At 44.5% G+C, this 23,241-nt stretch overlaps 1 protein-coding gene across 1 annotated transcript in view; it reads left to right on the top strand.

Moving 5' to 3' along the window:
• Window positions 1-260: 260 nt before the first annotated feature.
• Window positions 261-23,241, top strand: part of ZSWIM3 (zinc finger SWIM-type containing 3) — a 66,460-nt gene continuing 43,479 nt past the window's right edge. The window contains exon 1 of the mRNA XM_085619380.1: window positions 261-593. Within this exon, the coding sequence (XP_085475506.1) occupies window positions 427-593 (167 nt within the window). The 5' untranslated portion in view covers window positions 261-426. The remainder of the gene's footprint in view (window positions 594-23,241) is intronic.

The raw sequence follows: 23,241 nt of genomic DNA, 5'->3' as shown, positions 1-23,241 counted from the left end.
CCTAATCAAACTGTATACGCCCACTACCTGCGGGAAAATGACTGCTGGGGTATTTATTAAAACCTAAGCGACACGTGCAGACTTCAATAGCCAATGAGTACTAGTGAGCTCAATACAGTGCACCTTGATTGGTTGAGGTGGCAGCAATCTGCCAATCCTATATTTTCTTACACATGACAAGTCCACAGAGTGCCAAGGAAAAATAGAATATGTTCAACCGTCGGGTTGGCTGTTATACGACCCGGAAGTATTGATATTAAGACTCAATGGTGTCCAATAAGAGAGAAAGATTACAGACGCTGGGCAGGGCTTTGAGGAGGTCCGAAAGTAGCGGGCTGAATGGTCGTCCCTGAGTGTTGCTATGCTAACTCACATTACGCTCTCTGTGCCTTGGCCCCCATGAGGTGGTGGTACATGGAACACTGAATGCGTTTTGTTATGGAAGTTGGCAACTGTTTCCGTGACTACGACGACTTTAAAGAAAGCTTCGTGTCTTTCAAGAAGGAATCAAAATGCCAGTATGGTTTACGGAACTGTGTAACGGTGAGATACTACAACAGAAAAAATGGAACCTACATCAGGGACGAAATCACGTAAGTACTTTCTTATATGTTTGACATAGTTTTAAAAGCTACATTCTCTCGCCCACACCCCCGTCGAGTGCCCTAGCCGGCCTGATGCCACATTCAGGACACACGCTTGTTAGCTGTTGTGTACTTATTTCCCCTGGAAATAGGGCCTCAATGATCGCATCTTCCAACGTATTTTGCAGTTCACCCAGACATGTAAGTGCTTAAGAAAAAAATACGTGAACTGCGATCCTGAGTGCAGCGGGAGCAGGGACGCAACTATTTTCACCTTTTGTAACCAGGGGCGTAGGAGACACTAAAATTCTGGGGGGGACAGGGACAACCTTGTGCACTTTCCAGTGACCCTACACAAATCACCGCCCGTTAAACAAATACAATCGCATACTTTCGAAGTGAAATATTGAGAAAAGCAGGCATGTAGTCACAGTTTGCATGTATGCTTTATTGTTATTTACATTCATATAGTATTGAGACCAAATGTTTAAAAAAAACATATATATGAATCTTGCATCTTAATGCACAAAGCAAACAAAGGCCGCTGACTTAGGGTGGGGGCATCGTGTTTGCAAGTGCATTAGGGTTTGAAAAGTACCTGCTGCTGCATTCCTGGTCTCCAGCAATTTTCAGGCAACTATAAAAATGTGAAGATAACTTTGGTGTTTAATGTTCTTTTTTGAGAGAGATCGAAGGCTTGGCTAGTGAAAGTTTTAATTCAATAGGTCAGTGAGTTACTGCTTTTGTCTGAGATATTCTTTTGGTATTTGAAGTTTATAAGTTAAAATCCTAACATTGAACAGTGAGCTATTAACCGTCATCAAAGAGCCGCATAAAAACTTCAATGTATAGATTAGAACGTTATGATTTTTCCCCAGTCTTTCCCTATCCTAATGTTGGAAACTGAGTTCATTAGGATAGAAATCAATTCTGATTATTGAAGAGAACCCCCCAACCATGGTGTTATGTTTTACATTCTGAGTTTGTGTTTCTCTAGTGTTGCAAAGCCGCCCTGGGCACTCCCCAACTTTTTGCTGACTGGTACTGGTGGTAACTGACTGACTGACCCTGGCCTCTGCCTAAACAGCCAGTGCTATTCTGAAAGAGGCACTTAAAAATACAGTGAAAACACCTACATACACTAGGGTGCACTATGGGTTAGGGTACCCCTATGATTGGCATGACCTCTCCTATAAGGCCCTAGTACATAATAGGGCAGGGGGATTATAACTACTTTTAAGTCCCTAGAATATAATAAGGCATGGCAGTTTAGAGGCCAGCAGCCCTTTCTGCGCTTGCATGTGTACACTGCTGAAGCCTGAGGTCAGTTTAAAAGTAGCCCTGTGTTATAGGGCTGCTTTTAAAATGCAAATTGTGCCCAAACTCGACTTTTGGGTTTGGGGAACTTACAAATTGATCAACTACAATGTTGGGGCAAAATTAAGTGGAAAAATGTTTTCCACTTAACTATGGCTGTATCATATTTGCCACATAATACATCATCTGCTGCATAATCTAACGATTTCCTCCAAAACAATTTTGTAGCTCAAACGGATCCCAAATTACTAAAAGAAATGTGACTTGTGTTGCTGTGAAGTTTAGGGCCCTTTTCAAAGGTTAGTAAAGAAAACAATTCCTAAGAAAACAATTGGTCCCAGACACTCCTAATGACACTCAAATTAATACCTGTAGGAGAGTGTAGTATGCAATCAATTCATACAACCAAAAATGTATAATGTAAAGGCACATTCAACAGGGAAATCTCATAGATAAGAGGCCAACCAAAGTCAATTAAATTGCAAACATCAATTTATTTCCCGCTGAATCATATTCATAAAATGCAAACTTAGGGGCTGACTACGATGGCAGGCGGACTTCAGTACCACAGCCATCGAATCGGGGAATGGGACCGCTGGCCTTCAAGGTGGAGGCCCCACAATAGGCATACAATGCGACTGCCACTACGGTGTTCGCAGTGCCTATCTTTTACATTGCAGCAGGTGCTGCTGGCTGCATCATCCGCCACAAAGTAAAAAAAAAAGGAACATGTTAAATATATCGGTGCCTGCCACATGGTGCAGTGATATGTTGTGGGGCATCATAGATGCCCCCCAGGACCCATGTCTGAGGGCAACGGGTAAAGGGGCCTGCTATGGGCCCCCAATGTCCCTTTCGCCAGCATTTCCATGGCAGGTGAACCGCCATTGATAAGCTGGTGGGTAAGGGACATCGTAATCCCTGCTGCGGTGCATGGTAGGCACCACCAGCATTGTAGGAACCACGAGCCCCTCCACCACACCGGCGGGCTCAATAAGCCCGTCGGGTGCGTGGTGGTTGGTCTTTCCGACCGCCAGGTAACCACCCGCCATTGTAATATGGCGGGCTGTGATGCAGTCACCAATGGCGGTGGGACCGCCACCGACGGGGTGACGTGGCGGTCCCACTGCCATTATAATCACCCCCTAAGTTTGGTGTGCATGCAAATCCTACATTGCCACCCCCTGGCAAGTTGCACTGCTAGTGCTGGAAAAAGGCCAATGGAGGTACCAATGGGTGATGGGGACTGGCCTCAAGGGTCTTGTGACCTCAATGACAGATTCACTGTCGATCTAGGATGTGCTTCTTCATATGCCTGCCCGTAAGACTGGAAGTGAACTGCAGTATGGATTGTGGTGGATAGGTCCACCTGCGGGTGCTAAGACACCTGGGCTTCTAAGGTCTATCGGGCCTTCTAAGGTGTAGCATCGGAATAAGCTCTGTCAGGAGTGTGGTATGGTGAACTGGTCATGAAGGTCTGAACATGGTTCTCCAGTTCCAAATTCAGCAGCTCTGGCCAGAGTGCCACATTCTCTCCCACACTGAACACCATACTGCCCCACTGAGAGAAACTCGCACTGCCTTCAGCACAACTCAATTGTGCTGCGACTAAATTCAAATTATGCACTGGACAAAGTAAAATGCTGTCTGAAAAAAATGAATAACACACTGGAAAAAGTAAACACTCATAGGGAATGCAAGAATAAGCAAAGCATGTGAACTGTAATCAGAAAAAAACATGGTTACCTTAACGGTTTTAAACTCATTATTCAGAAATCAGTAAGTGATTTTGCCTGAAAAGTTCAAGACATGGCTAAAGGACCAGGAAGGGACCCCTTTCAATGTCCATTGCTTATATCCTTCCAAAATGTACGCAGTTTGGTTTAAAAAAGACCACATCCCCAAACACAGAGCCGCATTTTTTAAGCTAAAATAATTAAAAAGTTGAAAACGATCATATTAAACGTTTCCACTCTACCCATCAACCAGGTATTGCAGTCCCTTTAGGAATGGCGCACTTACCCACCCTGGGAAAACAATGTTGTTCAAAGAAAGAAGATAAAAAGAAAGTAGCGCTTTCACTGGCAAACTCTGTAAAGTGGCGCTAATGTGTGTGGGTGTAAATAACAGTCTGGCCTGTCTGCTGTCCACTCTGTATTGCTTTATTTAGGCATTTAACTATTTTTTCTCTCCATTCCGAGGTTTTTCTTTTCAATAGAAAACGGTCAGAAAATGAGGACATTTACAGCCAAAGTGTTCAGCCTTTTTTGGATCAATTTCACAGGGGAACAAATAAAGAAAAGGAGAGGCTAGAGAGAGTACCTTAAGAGCTGCTTCTTGAAATCAGCACGTAAGCAGGAGCGAGACAGAGACAGAAAGAGATGGAGGAATAAAGAGAGGAGGGCAGCCGCCAGAGGCAGATCAGGAGTAGTGGACACGGTCCTTGCCATGAAGGAAAAGAGACAGCGTTTATTTTTTCTCCGTTCTCTGGCCTTCCCAGAACGGCTGAGCCTTCCTGCAGCATAACAAAAGGCAGAGGGCGGGTGGCCTCTGACTCCAGGCAGGTCAAGTGCAGGGCCATTAGGTAGCGCTTTCGCGTGCTAATGCCTAATGGCCCTGCGATAACAGAAGGGAGAGGGGAAATTCCTTTGTTTCCTTGCTGCTGCACTTTCTGATTATTTGGAAGATAATTCAGTTGGTGACAGCACAGGCACCTGCACCCCATCCTCCCCCTCCGGTTTTGACTCCATGAGAAGCCCATACTAGTCCCCATAAACTTTTTTCCTCTTTACATACTACGTTTAACATAACCAAATGAACCATTTTCCAAACACCGATGGTTGGGTTTGGCAAATTTAACGTATAAAATTGAACTAAAAGTTTCTTATTTTAATAATAGCAACTAAATGAGCACTTAATAACATAACACTCTCTGAAAAACAAATATATGCAATTAAATGAGTAAAAGGCATAAAGTTGGAGAGTGCGGGCATCGATCCCGCTACCTCTCGCATGCTAAGCGAGCGCTCTACCATTTGAGCTAATTCCCCTTCCGCCTAGCAATGCGAGAGGTAGCGGGATCGATGCCCGCATTCTCAAAGCTTGTTCATTTTCATCTTAAATCACATTTTCCTTCCTAAAATTAGCCACTAGACAGAGGTTTGCTCTGTAATTACCAGTTGCTCAATCTGTTGCCATTGAAGTGTCTGACACAGCTCGTCTGCATATCGTGTGCTTGTGTATGGTTTCAATGTAGAAACCAACCCTATGCACCAATTACGTAATAGGAGTTTGGCATTAATCAAAGTGATTATGTTGTGCACACGAGTGGCAGAACGGGTGGTCTTCGCCACACATCACATTTACTTCAAGTTTACCTCCCTTATCTGCAGTGCACTTTAAACTAGCCTCTACAGAGTGTTGTTTTGTAAGGGTTTTCTGTGCACAATATGGCAGGTCCGCATTTTATTAATATTTCTGTAAATTGTCAGAACTGGCACAGTATGCGATAATCTCATTTGAATCATTGAACCTGCCTCTATAGAAGCGTCTGGCACACAAGGCTGGCGCATATTGTTTCCTGTAGATAGGGGCGTTCATTTAGCGTTCTGCTGTAATCTACCCTATGCACCAATTATGTAATAACAGTTGGGCATTCATCACACAAAGCATGTTCTGCATACGAGTGGGAACACTTGTGGTATTTTCTACACAGACATCACATTCACAGCAAGTTTATCTCACTTATGTTCAGGGGACTTAAAACTGCCCTTTGCAAGGTGTACGGGTTTCTGTGAACGTAATGGTACCGTTGCGATTTTTCTTTATTTCTTTAAATTGTCTCGAGTGGTACAATCTTAGATAATCCCAATATAAGCATTTAATATGTTATTTCTGCTTGCTTGTATAACATTTTAAAAATCTTTCAAACATGAAAGCTATTCAAAAGCTTTTAAAAACAAGAAGAACCGCTAACAAAAGCAACAAGCATTTGCAATGTAATCGGTCCGATTGCAGTGCAAATGCTTAAGTTTAAAACTGAGCGCGGCGCTGCTTCACGGACCCCGAGCTCGGTTTCTTTAAATATTTCTTAACTTCAACACTGAGCACGGTGTCCTTGAAGTGGGCGATGCGCACAGTGCTAAAGTTAAGAAATATATCAATAAACCGAGCGCTGTGTCCGTGAAGCGGCGCCGCGCTCAGTTTCAAAGTTACAATAAAAAGTTTTTATAAAAAAGACGCGCAGAGCCTTTCCCTTGCGGGAGCACCATATGTTTGCAAGTTAATTACAAACATATGGTGTCAAGCTGCTCCCGCAAGGGAATCGCCAATCGTGCACGCTTTGCCACTGAAAGTAATGCAACGTGTGCACGTTTTTAGGGTGAAAAGCGAGTTGATTCCAAAAGGTCTTTTTCCTAGGCAGCGCATGCGCGCTGTGTAGGCGAGACCTAAAAAAGGATTGCAAGGGCCAGATCGGGAGTGCAGATGCGTTCTTTCTTTGGAGCCATTGCTTTGTAGATACATTATCTGTGTATAGGCAACTATTGTTTTGGTACATCTTGAATATGTTTGCCCACTGGGGCAGAATGGTGGTCTAATTTGACGCAAGATTTGCTTGATGAGCCAAGTGACATGTATTTTAGAAATGTTATTTGTGTCCTGTCTCTCATTCGTTTCTTTTCTTCTGCACTTCGTGGATGTAAATTCACACAAGCACCACCTTCTTAGTTTGTGCACCGAGCGTAATAGGAGCACCACCACACACTTGGGTACAGTACCTTTAGGTTTTCAATAGGGTTCTTGTGTGATTTTCATATTAGTTCTATATTTCAACTAGTACGTTTCGTTTCATTGTATAATGATGGCGCTCTATGCAGAAGAAGAGTGGTTCGTAGTCCGTTATTTTTCTGCGTGTGTAGCACAGAATTAACACGCTTTTTCACCGTTTATACATGGCGCCTACAACAGTTGTGGTGAGTTTCATAGTCCGTCTTTTATTCACGCGATTTATTTCATCGCCGCATCGTGAGCATGCGTTCCGTTCACCAGCCGTTTAGTTGGAGTAAGCCGGAGAGGGGGAAGTCGTGTTTTCCCGATTGATCAAGGTTAGTTGTCCAGCATTTTGTTCCTGCCTTGTGCTGTCACCGCAGGTTACATAATTGGTTTAAACAACCGCACGTATTTGTTTTTTCAGACTTGGACACTGTGTGTTTATATTAGGCCGGTCTCTACAGGAAAGCCGCGTTCTACGGCCACAAGCTTTTTACAAGGTTAGTTTGTAGCGTGTTTTATCACCAGCTTGGTCTACCACGTTCATCATCTGTTTAGTTTACCATCCTTAGAGGATGTATCTATTTCAGATTGGTACAGTTTGGGTTACTTATTTGGAGGACTCCAAGGTTGGTCTGAAATCATTTTGTTAAGTTTTTTTCACTTTGTTTTTTCATTCGACAATTGACACATGGTTACGGGCATTTTGATTTGGTGCACTGTGGTTGGTATGGTTTTCAGTTCAATCGCAGTTACGTGTATTAGCTTGGAATGCTAGTCAGTCATTCGGCACTTTCTCATCACCTATTTAGCCTTTAGTCCACGAATGGGTTTCTGCTCATCTTCTACATTCTTTTTCTACATTTTAGTTTCATATGCATGGGCTGATTCTGGAAATCTTTAGTTGATGACACAATGGTTTTTTGATGCATACATTTATCCGACTGCTCACCCATACTTGGGTTCTGTTTTACATGGGAATATGTTTATCTTGTTCACAGACTAAACCCCTGAAGAAGGTCCGATGGGGCCTGAAATGCATTGGGCGGTTCTCTTAAACTTGAATTTGTGATGCAAAGCATGAATATACACCAAATAAACTGATTTGTGATTCTAACAAATTAAACATGTATATGACATAATGAAATCTATTGATGTGGGAACAATTTTAACTCGGTTATTGTTAATTTCATACGTTGGAGGATACCAACATAATTGTTTAAAGTTTATTTGAAAATTATACAATTGTGTTTAGGCAACAGTGCACAGTGGCCGCGTTGAAAAACTTGAATTTTGGATTATAAGGTTATTGACACATTTGGACAGTGTGCTAGCCCCTGTAGCACGCCTGGTTTCTGAGTTTAAATAAAAAAGTAGCAGAATATAAAAAAATTAGAAGTGCTCCTTTAGTTTCATTAATTCTTGATGAGCCACTGCCTTGTACTAACTACAGCAGTGCAGTGGCAGTTCACACATGTATGTGGCACACTTTTCAAGAGTTTATATTGATAAAATAATTTTGAAATGTGCCGAATAATGCTTGTATTTTACCGAAGCATATTACTTGTGACTGGGGGCACTTATAAATCAGGTGCTCGGTATATAGGTTTAATAGTTGCTACATTATCACTATTATGGGATAAATGAATTTACAAATGCGGGCACATTAAATATTGCAAAAATTCCTTGCTATATTTTAGCCACCCTTAGTTCTACCAACGTGATGTGTAATGTTGGTAATGTACATTATGGTTTTGACATAGTCTTAAAATGGCCGCCGCAGTTGATACTGTTGTATATACATTATATGGGAGTTGTCCCTCTTCTGGGTTTAAAGGAAGTGGATAAAATTGCAAATGATGAACTTACTAAGTAGCGTGACCAAGGCGGAATCCGAAACGCTTCGTTTTTCTAGCCATTAAAACTTTATTCAGCATGCTGGAGTGTCCGAGTACTTTCTGCCAATAAGCGGAGGATTTTGGAATGCAAATTGGGGGCCCTGGTAGCTCGACTTGGACCGCCTTTGTGACAATCTTGTAAATTCCAACCGGGACTGGTGTGGCGTTATTTATATTCTTCAAACAGCTTCGGCAAAAAAAGAGAAGTGGGCACTCCTGGTACGCAGAATTCCTTTTATTTATTTCGCAGTGTGCTGTCCATTGCATTTTTTTCTTATTTAAAGGTACAATGCACATAGGAATAGAAGAAACAACATCCGCTGTGTCAAACTTGGTGTGTTGTTAACATCATTAAAAAAAAAAAAAACATTTTTACAATGAAATGTGTTTTACACTTTTTTTTGTTGTTGTTTATTTGTGTTATACTTTAAAAAAAAAAAAGATACATTATTATAAAAACGAGCCAATTCAACGTTGTATCACCCCCATAATACCTGATATGTGCCGGGAACCACTTTGAGCGGTAAGCTCTTGGGCCAGTGCCCAAACCTATTCAAAAGCACTACATTGTTAATTCTGAACCAATGCCCCATTCCCAATTGAAAGCAACATGTTGCATCTGGTTCCTCAGATCAATAATCGCAACCTGCGGAGCATAAATGGCTCTCAGATCGTAGGTATTCACAAATGTTTTACACTATCAATGAACTCCACTTTATTCGATTCAGACGACAGAATCATAAAAGCTTACAGTTCAGTACAAATTTGAAAATGGGAAAAGTGAATCAAATCATTAAAAAACAGGTACAGTAAAAACGCTTGCCGATTTTAAAATGCAGCAGTTAAAAACTTCCTTTTAGTGATAACAGACCTCAAGAATCTTGCCACTACTACGCATGTAAAAAAGTCCAGGAGCAATTGCAAGTATAAGTAGGCTGGTCTGCATTGTCTAAAATTTAACAATTTCATTAGATAGAGTCTTTATAAAAGTAATCCTTAGGTCTGTGTAAAATTTGCAGAAAAACAGTACATGAATAGTTGATTGTTTATAGATCTGGTCGCAAGGACAGCATATTAATTGACGAGACCAGTTGTTGGTGGTGGGAAAGGTTGTCAAACGATGAAAAATATCTAACCTAAAACGTGTCAATACAAATCTATGTTGAGCATTTAAAACGCCAGTTAAATATGGTTGCATCGTATAACAGGCCAGTGCCATTTGGTTATGTTTTACGGTGGGCTTCACAAGTTCCGATGTTAATCTCTTTTCCTCTAAGTTGTTCAGGCATATTTTCTTTAAAGATGCTCTTGATGTATGCAACAAAGATTCAGGATTATTGTAATATTCAGAATGACAAATATCCTGCATAAAATTCTTTCTGTACTTCAGCCATGGAATTGTCAATGCATGGTCGGCACCACAACAGTCCTCTACAATGGCTCTGTTAAAGCCCGTGCGGTCCGATGTCCAGAGCTTGTGCCATAGGAGCACTGGCTGCACCCTTATTAAATCTTCTAAATAAGTTACGCCCAACTCTGCATGACACACGAAGTTTGAGCAACCGGTTTGGAGCCCCAGAAAATTTTTAAGAAACCTATTTTCTACCAGCTGTAAGGAATCGACATCTACGTGTACCCACAACTCAGAGCCGCACATCGCTACTGATCGGCATTTGGCGTTATAAATGCTCATCATATCATTGGGAGATTTACGTCCCATTTTCCTAGAAACGATTCAGATTGATCTGAGGAGCTGCATTCTTCTCGATTTCACTGCCCCATTCCAGTTACCATTACTATCGAATAGGATTCCCAAGTATGAAAAAGTTGATGTTTGAGGTAAAATCTAATTTCCTATTAAAATCTTGCGTCCCTTGGCTAGCTTTCGACCAGCTTTCATAACATACGTTTTACCTATGTTGATTAAAAGACCCAGGTTCGTCATCTGGGCTAATTTCCTCTGTCCTGCTCGCTGCTGTTCGTGCAGGGGCTGCCTTTGCTTACGGAACGCCGGACTGACATTAACTTCACCGAGGAGAAGGAGAGGCACTGGACTACATCCCCCCCAGGAGTGCGGGAGGCCCTCCAGGTGTGTTGCTGCTGCCCCACGTCTATTGGTCAACGTTGCCTCTTAACCCCGTCATACATCCCGCAGCGCGGGACAGGCGCGGGAGGCGCCGGGCTAAGCCCGGGCAAAGGGCGGGCCGTCTACGGCCGTCAGAGGCCGGGTGAGGCTGGGCTGGGCCCCCTCCCTTACACTCTCCGTTTTGCACGAGCCCAGATACAGGTACTTTGGCCGGTGGGAACTGTTCTCACTGCAGTCCCTTGATTCTGATTCCTGGTGGTCCCTACGGGGTGTATGTCAGGCTGCTTGTACCATCACATTGGGTCTGCAGTAGGTCCTAGTCATTGTTGCTACATGTGCATATCGTCCTGAGCGCTAATTACTTTACACCCCGCGACGATCTGGTTTTATGTTTTTAAATATTTTAGCAATTTTCGTTTTGTTAGACATTTTATACTTCGTGTGCATCATACTAGCTTGTAAAACTTTTGTGCGGGTCGATTATGGGGAAGAGGAAAGTCATGGAGGGAGGCGCTGTCGCTGGCACAAAAAAAGGTAAAAAAGCTAAAAAGACTCTGCATGCTGGTCTCAACTGTGTCCTGGAAAGAATTGAGGGAATTGTTAACGACTGTGAGGAGGTTCTTGGTGACGACACTGAAAAAGATACAGGAAACGTGGATCAGATGGATGGCAAAACTTGCAATATATCACGCAGGAAAACCATCCCCACAATGTTCACTAATCAGTCTAGTTGCAACAAGCCCACGCTAGCTCCCTTACCGGTTACACATGACCCACTCGTGGACGCCGTTTTTCCCAGTCCTCTATCCCTTTCATTAGAACCAGGGTTGGTGCAGCAAGAAGCCCAGGTATCTCCCACTTTCACTCCCATTCTATGCTCAAATAGATTTTCCCTACTTGCTTCACACACTAGCACTACCACTATATCGGCCCCAGAGGAATCTATGGCACTATTTCCAAGTGAAAGGCCAGCCGTCGGCACACAGGCTGGGCATTCTGAGTCGGCTCTGTTGGTTAGGATTAAGAAGTTGGAGGATATGGTTGCATTATTGACCGCAAGACTGGATAGTCTAGCCCAGGGTCAAGCTCCTCTACCTACTACCTCCTTAGCACTTCCACTAAGGGAGGTTTCTGTACCCAGTGGGAGGGTTACTCAGGGGCTCACAATCCACACTCCAAATACTTGTTCACCCTCATCCCAAGACCAAAGAACGAGGGGGCTTGCTAAGAAGAAGGCCACAAATGACAAGGCTGGTTCTTCTTATGCAGACATCATGAGAGGCGAGCCTCGTACTGTGGTACCCGAAACTAGACCTATGCCAACGGATCACCATGTCCACACTATATCCTCGCTGCCACGAGTACCCATTGTACCACCCCCCTACAGAACCACCTATGGCCCGCGTCCGCTCCATCGACCTATTAGGACCAAGGTGTATATGACCAACGTTCCGAAACTTGCCAGCAAAGGGGGCTATGAATGTAGGGATTCACTACTTAATAAAGCTATCCATTGGTTGCGTTATGTAAGGGGGTGTAGATCCATTATTCGAGACGATCTGGTTGGAGCAAACAGGATTTCCAGGGCAGATGCTCAGGCAGATTGCATTGAGATCGAACTTAGTGACCCCTCCCTAGCAGAAAACCTCCTATTACTGGAACTCAGGACATCCCCGCCGGAGTTTTCCTCGATCCAGATCCGTCCCTCCCCTTCTTGGTCATTCCTGCATGAGTCCGGAGATTCAGGTCTCAGACAGGTTGATTGACTGTTTCATAACCATCAAGATAACCTTTCTCCTGTCTCGGAATGCCTCTCCCAAGTGGTTAATACTGTTTCAGTACACTCTCTGCCCATGGTCCCGGGTGGGGTTAGTAGTGTTACTTCGGCTCCCCTCCAACCACCAAGTGAAGCAAATGTCTTAAGCGAGGTGGTGGATGTAAATAAAGACATTCCCCTTAATTGTGCAAGATCACTCCATCTTTTATCATGGAATATTGCGGGTCTGGATAAAAATCTTGCCGACCCCGTCTAGAATGACTTTATCAACAAATTTGATATCCTTTTATTCCAGGAGACATGGAGCCTAGTTCCCCTTTACAGGTCAGGCTATACCACCTTTCATGTCCCGGCCAGCAGTTCACCCAGAGGCAGGCCCTCGGGGGGACTACTTGCTTGGGTCAACATCCACTTGAATTGGTCTGTTAGAAACCGGGAAACTCCCTCCCCGGACATTCTCCATATTTCCATTACTGGGCCAGATTCCAAAGCTGGCCTGGAGATCTTTAATGTATATGCCAGAGGAACCCCTGGTGGACAAGCAAGCCCCATTATATCAACCCTGGATACTGAGCTTACGGCCATCACCTCTGCAGTAGGCATAATCGTCGCAGGTGACCTAAATTGTACCTTTGAGCCACTCTGCAATGAGGATATCCAGGGCACAAGGGATCTGGATGCCAAGTGGGAAATTCCCTGTCTAGACCTCCCTCTAATAAAGAAATGGACCCCTAGAGTCATACAAATCAATGCCCTGACTCTTGAGCATAATTTGAGGGCGACCAGTGGTAGATCTAAATCCGACTTAATGGGAGCCCCCACTTTTACTAGAACCAAGGTGCCCTCACGCATTGACTATATATTGTTGGATGTCGGATCCTGGGGCGATCTTATAGACATGGAAGTGGTCCAAAGATGCGAAAGTGACCACAATCCCCTGTCCATACACTTTCAATGTAATTCTGCTCTTATTTCCACCGAGCTTGTCAGTACTAAGACTACTCGGATGAGGGAAATTGCCCTCTCCAACTGCAATCGGCGCCTTAAATGGCATAAGGTTGCCGAAAGCGAATTATCACTGGAGGGCATTAGGGAGATCATCAATGATAACATTTCATTACTTAACGACGTTTCCGATACTCCCCCCCCCCCCCCCCCCCCCTCTCCTACGCACTGCTCAGAGCTTAAGGAAATATACCTCTCAACTGTGGACAATGTAAGTGAGTTCTTTCAGGCCAAAATATCTCGGGGCTGTAAGCGCCCACTTCCTAAAGGCGAAAATCCGTGGTACTCTAACGAGTGCAGAACACGGAGGCAGGACCTTTCGAAAGCCCTAAAAACCAAGGTCCAGAGCAACATCTTGTACGCAAGGAAAATATATTACAGGTCCATTGTTCTAGCCAAACGAGCTTGGGAAGAAGCCCACTGGCAAGAAATGAAATCTGCTGCCCAGCTGAAGGATGCAACATTATTTTGGGATCTTATTAATGTTAGCACAAGGAGGGGGGCTGATCCATTACCGAACCACATCTCGGGGCGAGACTGGTTTGAGCACTTTCAGAAATTATACATGGGCGATGAAGGGTGCATATCGCATGAGCAAGGGTATGAAATAGAGCCCCCAGTGGTACCTTCTGTGAACGAGCTTTTTGGCCTTAATGAGGTTCTTAAAGCTATTGCTTCAATTGCGCCCGGCAAAGCAGCCGGTCCCGACGGCCTTCCGGGCGATCTTATGATCCACGAGAGAAACCTTTGGGCACAATTTATTTGTAGATCCCTAAACCTCATAGCAATTGGCCACCCTGTACCCGAATCTTGGAAAGGGGCTGAGGTGGTGACCATCTACAAGAAGGGGGATAGAGAGGATCCTGCAAATTACAGACCGATTAGTTTGATCGATGTCATTCAAAAAATAGTTGGCAGGGTCCTCTTAACACGGATGAAGTGATGGATTGATGAGGAGGGTGTTTTGTCCCACTTCCAGGCTGGATTTAGATGTGGTGTTGGCACAATGGATCAGGTATTTAGACTCTGCCTGATCCACTGGAAAACTGTAACCATCAGGAAGGGTAGCCTGTATTTGGCCTTTATAGACTTAAAGACAGCCTTCGATCTGGTCCCCCGCTCCAAGCTCTGGCAAGTTTTGTTCGATCTAGGAATTCCTCCCTTGATCCTGTCTCTTGTTAAACGCCTGCATGAAGACAACTTTGCCAGAGTAAGGTGGGGGGGGGCAGGGCCAGCTCACAGAGAAAATAGCTGTCCAGAGAGGAGTACGCCAGGGTTGTGTTTTGGCGCCGACCTTGTTCTCTCTCTATATAAATGGGGTGGCAGACCATTTGAGAGAGGACGCGGCCGATGCCCCAACCCTGTGCGGGGAAAAATACCAACCCTATTATTTGCGGATGACACCCTCCTGGTCTCCAAGAGCCCTATGGGCCTGCAAAAACTTCTTGATCGCTTCACCTCGTTCTGTGTAGACAGAGGCTTGGTAATCAACATAGCTAAAACCAAGCTAATGGCTCTGGCACCATCTAAAAGCTTCAGGAACAAATTTAACTTGAATGGCAGCCCGATGGAGCTGGTAGAGGCCTTTGACTATCTTGGGGTAAGGATGAACAATAAACTAAAATGGGCACCTCATCTGACTAAAATGGTTCTAAACCACAAACGGATTTCCGGGGCCATAGCGAGGCACCAGAGACTCTCCTATAGTCGCCCTGTAGTCCCAGCCATTAAAGTATATGAGGGTAAGGCCTTGCCTGGGTGCTTATACGGGGCGGAACTTTGGGGGTTCGATAATCTTTCTGAATTAGTAAAATCAGAAAATAAATTTTTTCGTGATCTAGTTTCGCTCCCCCCTTCCACCCCTTTAATACCTCTCCGTTACGACCTTGGGAGGCACCCAATAAACGAAGTGGCGAGGCTGCGCCCTCTGTTATACTGGACCCGGCTTATGAGGTCTTCTGACCTATGCCACTATGCATCCGGTCTAAAAGAACTGTTAAGTTTGGGCGCAGGTCACAAGGTTGGTTGGGTGTCTAATTTGAAGAAATTAGTGGTCGAAATTTGCCTGGACCAGGCTTGGGAGAGCCAGATGCCCCCGCCCAAACCTCTTGTGAAAAGGCTTTACTGGGACTGGATTTCCGCCATGACCAACAAAAATCAAAATGGCATTTTGTCGGAGAGATTTTTGGATGTCAAGCCCACCCTAAAATTGGAACCCTTCCTTGACCTTATCGAGTCCCCGGGGGACAGAGTGCTCTACCTGAAATTCAGGTATGGCACACTCCCTCTCCGTGATTTCCAGTATGGTTGGAGCGGCCACTCGGGGGAAATAATGAGGGCTGTCCGGGCTGTGCTTGCCCTACGGAATCTACAGCACATTTTTTCTTTGCTTGTAGGGCATACAGCCAAGTGAGGTCCAGGTGGTTAAAACCAGTTTGCTCCAATTTGGGCTGTTCTTCCCATCGGGTGGCCTTACGCATTTTAACTTATGAGACGCTAATCCCAAGTGTTATCTGTGGTACAGCAAAGTTTTTGGGACATGCTTGGAGGATAAGGCAAAGGCTCGTTAAGGGAAAATTAGCTAAATAAAATGTTGTGAGCTTTGTCCACCGAGCCCTCTTCTGGATGGGTTTTTTTTTTTTTTTTTTTAATTACACTGTTATGTGGTTTTTTATTATATATTATCTATGGCTTGATCTATCTTTAGCCTTGTTTTTAGCTCTGTTTACTTTTTATATCCATCTAGAGAACAAGAAAACTGACCATTCGCAGATATGAATTTTTCTGGTCTCTCTGGTTATCAACTTGTGATGCATTTTTGTATTTTGTACTTTTATGATTGATACTTTTATTGATCGAATAAAGTGATTTGAAATAAAAGACCCAGGTTCTCCATAAAATGTATCTAAAAAATGCTGAAGGGCACTAGGGGTGCGGGCCATAAGTACCGCGTCATCCGCATACAATAATATTGGTACTGGCCTATTGCCGATTTGGGGCAGATCGATACAAGAGTCCACAAGGGTGCTGCCCAAGCCATTGATATATAAGTTAAATAAGAACAGCGGGAGCACACACCCCTGACTGACCCCCTTCTTAATGTCAACAGGGCTTGTGCGTTCACCATTCATACCATATCGGATCTTGGCAGAGCTCATTGAATACAAATATCTGAGGAAGTTGATGATGGCACGGTCAACGCCCATCGAGGCCATAATAGACCAGAGTTTATCATGGGCGACACAGTCGAATGCGGAGGTCAAATTCACAAACGCCAGGAACAGGTTGCCCCCTTTTATTTGTGTGTACTTGCTCACTAGCAAGTTCAAGTTGATGGCCTGCTCTGTGGTCCCAACACCCTGGCGAAAGTCATATTGGAAGTCGGACAGAATATTGTTACAGCCTGCCCACTCCTGCAATCTGTCCAGCACAATACGACCCACCACCTTGACCAGCGAGTCCAGCAAGGAGATGGGTCTATAGTGTGCGGCACAGTTGTGGTCTCCCTTTTTAGGTCTCGGCCTGACGTAGGCAGCGCATGCACTGCCTCGTCATACGAGGGTTTTTGGAATCCATACGATTCCAGAAGCCTCGTCCCAGCTCCGCCTTCAACTTTGATTCGTGCGCGTTGTTTGGCGTCACGAATTATGCCAAGGGCAGTGCAATAATTGCACTGAAGGCATGCCACTCGCTGATTGTTGCCACCCTGTCTCCTTTTAACCACGCCCTGCGGGATTGGACCTTATACCCGCGCCGTTAGGTTTATTTTTTGCTCCTTACACTTTTTTTAGGTCTCGGCTAGCGTGGGATGTGCAATCTCGCTGGTGAGATTTAATGTTTGTAGGTATTTTCGGTAAAGGGCTTTAAGCCCCGCCCCTCTTTTCCATTGGCTAGCGTCACCGTTTATGCTAAACGGTGGCCAGCCATTGGAACAGAGCTTTTCATGACGTTTTTGTTCGGCTTTTTGAGCCGTCCCATTTGGACGAGCTCGTCTGCCTTCCTTGCGTCGTAAATGGTTTCTTATCTTTATGGAGCCAAACACATGGCCCCATAAAGATAAGAAACCTTTGCCTGCCTGTACTTTTACTGCATCCTAAATGTATCCGGCTTCAAAAGTGCGAATCGGAGTTTGCACATGAATTGTGATTAAAGGATGCTTGCAAAGTATCCAACATTCCATCAGGACTTGAAGAAATGGGGAAGTAATTCTGACACCAGGACACATCTTCTTCCATCAAATAGTCATGTGGCTGACTGTATTTAGTCAATAGTGCACACCCTAAAATATTTATCACTCTTGCTCCTGGCCATATCCGTGACCACAATAGAAAGGACTGCGCAAATCATGGAGAGCCCCTTTGAACCCACGGCCACCCCTAGTCATGAGTCACAGGGAGCAGGAGTGGGTAATGGCGGTGTCATGTGACGTGTTGTTCTGCTGCCTCTGCAGACCCCTATCCCAGGGGCTAAAGTTCCACGCACTTACCCAGCTCCTGAACTTCAGTCCCGGTTCATAACAGTCAATTGCAACAAGGAACAGCAGTCACGAGGCCAGTCACCGGGAGCGTGCTGTGGGCCTATCCGGGAAGAGAGTAAAAAGGTCTTTCGTACAGCAGCGTCCCAGCCCCAAAGATTGGCACCAGCTGAGGGAACCGTCGTTATGAAGAGGTACAGTATTATCCAGGGCGTAACTATCATCAATAGTGTAACATTTGCAGTGGCACCGGGGCTCGGAGTGTGCGAGGCGCACTATACCCCCAATATAGTTGTTTTTTTTACTGCTGAAACAAGGAATGGGGCCCATTTCAATGTTGCTGAGCCACAGGTATCCGTCGTCTAAGTCTGAAGGTCTTTCGGGCTTTTTAGGTCTTGCTAGAGTCAGCGCATGCGCTGCTCTTGCGAGACATTTAGTATCTGCTTCAAGAAGCATTGAAAATGCAATAGGTCTCGCCTTTGATTAAGTTAAAGCTATTTGCTTGTTAATGGTATTGCAAAGCAAACGGCTTTAACTTAATAAAAGGCGAGACCTATTGCATTTTTAATGCTTGTTTTTAAAATGACTTTGTAACTGTATGCTTAATGCTGTCATTTGTTTCTTTTATTTCTAGGTTTGTTGTGCAAGTGTAAATAAAAAAATAAAAAAAGCATTTTAAATGTGTTGCCGATTACCTCTTACGAACGATTGACCACCCCCAGACGTGTGTCTCCCATTATAGAAAATGTAATTGTGTGGGTTAAGGTGATACTATTAACACTTTCTGTGAGATGAGTCGGAACACTGGCAATAACTATTGTTGTTGTCTGTCTGCTTTCTAAGTTAATTGAACTATTGAACAGGGCACGAGAGGCAAGGAACTGTCATTAGCTTTATTTCCACTGCCCGCCCTGCTTCAAAAGGGTTGGCAAGGTTGGCAAGCTTGATTCTTCTGTTTCACCTTACCCGTACGTACCCTTTCTTCCTGTTGAGGCAAGCTGGAATAAAAATTTATTGGGAAATCAGGTTGGTGCTTTCACTGTTCATCTGTCATGGTCTCTGCTATCTGAACCGGGAGGTATCGACGTTTTGGCAGAACTGCATATTGATCCCCCACCCGCACATCCTGAACTTGGTTCTCGTGTCCTCCCAGCGTTGTGAATGCATTTCGCCAATATGTTAAGTGAATTATTATGCAAATACTGCTTGGAGTTTTTTTTCACTAGTGGTTAATTATACTTATTATACTTGCCTTTCACTATTCGTGAACGATGCTCTTTAATTATCCTACTTAATTAAACTGTGTTAAAATAAGTTAATTTTTATTCTAGGGTCATGTCGGCGGGGTGGAGTAGCATCTGTGCAGCTTCACCCCGGGCCCCACCAGGGCCCCCTCACTGTCCCCTGGGGGTCTCCCTCCCACCTTAGGGCTCCTCCAGTGCCCTCCTGACACTCACCCCGGGGCTCCGCTCTCCGCAGGAGCCCAAGGCAGCGGGAGGAGGCGGTGCAGGAGGCGCATGTCAGCAGGGCTGGGGCAGTGTCCGTGCTCCCCCAGGGCTGGAGGTCTCCATCCCTCGCAGGATCGCTGACACTCATTCTGGTGCCCCCGGGGCTCTCTCCGCAGGAGTCTGAGGCAGCAGAGCAGCACTACTCACCCTCTACTGCACACCCTCTACTGCACACCCTCTACTGCACACCCTCTACTGCACACCCTCTACTGCACACCCTCTACTGCACACCCTCTACTGCACACCCTCTACTGCACACCCTCTACTGCACACCCTCTACTGCACACCCTCTACTGCACACCCTCTACTGCACACCCTCTACTGCACACCCTCTACTGCACACCCTCTACTGCACACCCTCTACTGCACACACTCTACTACATACTCTACTACTCTCGACTACACACTTTACTACTCTCGACTACACACTTTACTACTCTCGACTACTATACTACTCTCGACTACTATACTACTCGCTACTCTACTATACACTCACTACTCTACTATACACTCACTACTCTACTATACACTCACTACTCTACTATACACTCACTACTCTACTACACACTCACTACTCTACTACACACACTACTACTCTCTACTACTGCACTCTCTACTGCACTCTCTACTGCACTCTCTACTACTCACTCTACTACTCACTCACTACTCTACTACACACACTACTACACACTTACTCTCTACACTCTACTACACTCTCTACTACACTCTCTCTACTACCCCTCTACCTCTCTACGCGTGTATATATATATTTCACTGAAAAAAACATAGGTTTCAGGCACGTTATAGTTAGGAATTGGCATTTAAAACACCTTAGAAATTCACGGAAGAAACCATAGGTTTCAGGGGCCTTATAGTTAGCTGGACTTTTCACTCGTACAAAACCATTGAAATTCCCCCGTTTTAGTTAGTTCAGCTAACTATAACTCGCGCGCCCGCAATGCACTGCTGATGACGTCACATATTACATCACTCATGACATGGTCAGTGACATCACTGATGACATCTCAAATGACATCACTGAAAATTACATGTTTTATTTATGTATATCTCAAGGTCGATGGAAGAATAAATGGGTATATAAGTGTCTAAATGGATGATTTGTTTTTGAAAAATTGATTGTATAACTGATTAAGTGTATCTTAGTGAAATACATGGCTTAGTGACTAATGTTTAAATATGTAAATATCTGTATCAGTCCCTCACTTTGTGTATAACTGGCTGCATGAGTAGCTACATGAGTGTCTATGTAGGTTATTAGTTGTTTTTTTGAGTATCAGTATGAGTCTGTATGGTTCAGTGGGGGGTATTACATAGTGCATAGGTGCATGAATGAGTGACTCACTGTTTGTATGTGTTGAAGACAGCATGTGTGCAGGACTGTATGGGTGGATGAGTGTGTGCATGGGTGTGTTAGTGAGCGAATGACTGTCTCAATAGTGTCTTTATGAGTAACTACATATGTTTTAAACTAGTATATGTGACTATTGGTGTATATAAGTGAGTATATGTGAGTGAGAGATTGGAAGAGTTCCTGTATGAATAAGTATGTGTTTCTATAAGTGATTGTTTAAAAGCCTAAGTATGTGTAAGTTTCTGTAGAAGTAAGTGTGGTGGTGTGTGTATAACTGTATATGCAAGTAAATGGATGTTTGATTCTTTATTAGCATGAGTGACTGTGTGTGTGTGAGTAACTCTATGGATGAGTGGCGTTGTGTAACAGGATGTATAGGTGTATGAGTACATATGATGAGTGAGTACATGTATGAGTGACTGTATAGGACTGTGGGTGAATGAGTGTATGTGGATCTTAGAATTACTGAATAGGTTGTTATAACTGGTATTGGTATGTCCATTGTTTTGAAAATTTTAGTTTCTATTTTTGAATGTGTGTATCAAAGGTCATATTAGGGGGAGAGGAAGTCTGCCATGTCATCAGTGATGTCATGAGTGATGTAATATGTGACGTCATCAGCAGTGCATTGCGGGCGCGCGAGTTATAGTTAGCTGGACTAATTATAACAGGGGAATTTCAATGGTTTTGTACGAGTAAAAAGTCCAGCTAACTAGAACGCCCCTGAAACCTATGGTTTCTTCCGTGAATTTCGAAGGTTTTTTATTTCTTTATTTCTTTATTTTTTATTCTTTTTATTGAACTTGGTAACAGTAATGTACATCATACCTTTCCAATACAGTTGCTGACCGTAATACATATAGGTAGGGGATAATGGGTTACAGTTACAATTGCAGCACATCCCTGAGTTTGTTTCTTCGCATTTTTAATTCCACTACTGGTGGTATGCATATATTGCCCCCCGATAGCTATTCCATGCCTTCCATTTCTTATCCCACTTTTTGGGGGCAGCCACGTGTTATGAATACTTCCTTTTCCGCCACCATACACCTATCAAGTTCCCTCACCCATATTCAAACAGATGGTATGTCTGCAGCCCCCCAATTTCGTGCTATCTCATGCTTAACCAGGGTATATCCTAGTGTCGTCATCTGTTGCTCAATTTCCGTGAGGTCTGTAGGCGCCCATATATTCAGTAAACCCAGCTAAGGTGTGAGGAGTAACTTTTTCCCCAGTGCAGTCTGAATTCTGGTTGTGGCTCCCTCCCATAGCGGCTTCACAGCAGGGCATTCCCAGATCATGTGGAAAAAGGTGGCCGTTTGTTTGCACCCCCTAAGACGAGCGCGTCCGCCCTAGCGCCTATTTTGGCCAGGACGACTAAGATTTTTTAAAAGCTAATTCCTAACTATAACGTGCCTGAAACCTATGGTTTTTTTCTGTGAATTTCAAAGGTTTTTTAAATGCTAATTTCTAACTATGCCTACAGAGATAGGACATGTGAAGAAAGAAGAAAAAACGCACAGAAAGAAAAAAAGAAATGCAGAAAGAAGCAACAGAAGTCCTCAAAGACGAAGAAAAGTGCAGGAAGAAGGATAACATGCCGAAATAACAAACAGAAGAGCACAAAGAAGCCTTGTTGCAAAATTATCCTGTACCCTCAAGTTTTTCAGACGGATACTGGTGGTAACTGAGTCTGACTAACCAGTCCTAGAGCCAGTTCTATGTTAAGACACTCAGAATACAGTGAAAACCCCTACATACACTAGGGAACACTATGCGTTGGGGTCCCCCTGTGATTAGCATGACCTCCTCTGAAAGCCCCTAGTATATAATGGGGCAGGGGATTAAAACTACCTCTTAAAACGCGCCACAGGGCGTGTTTGCACACGTCACCTCAGGCCCCGTCCCCTCCCTTCACCACTGTGTAAACACGCCCTGTGGCCGTTTTAAGTTGGGAAATTAAGTCCCCTTGAATCCTGAGGGTCCCTAGGGGCAAAATAGCTCACTAGGTACGTCCAGTAAGCGCCATTGCAGAGAGGTGTAAAAAGGGGCACGGCCTGCACCACCTCTCTGCAACGCAGAGCAGTGGCGCTTACTGGAAGCACCTGGTGGGCTAGTTGGCCCCCAGGGTCCCTCAGGATTGAAACGGAATTATTTCCCCAACTTAAAACGCGCCACAGGGCGTGTTTGCACACGTTACCTAAGGCCCCGTCCCCTCCCTTCACCACTGTGGAAACGCGCCCTGTGGCCGTTCTAAGTTGAGAGATTAAGTCCCCTTGAATCCTGAGGGTCACTATGGTCAAACAAGCCCACTAGGTACCTCCAGTAAGCGCCACAGAGCTGCGTTGCATAGAGGTGTAAAAAGGGGCGTGGCCTCAGAACACCTGTCTGCAATGCAGCTCCCTGGCGCATACTGGAGTACCTGCTGGGCTAGTTGGCCCTCAGGGACC

This window comes from Triturus cristatus, chromosome 7 (assembly GCF_964204655.1).
Source record: "Triturus cristatus chromosome 7, aTriCri1.1, whole genome shotgun sequence".
Taxonomy (NCBI): Eukaryota; Metazoa; Chordata; class Amphibia; order Caudata; family Salamandridae; genus Triturus; species Triturus cristatus.
This window is presented reverse-complemented; position numbering and strand designations above follow the sequence as displayed.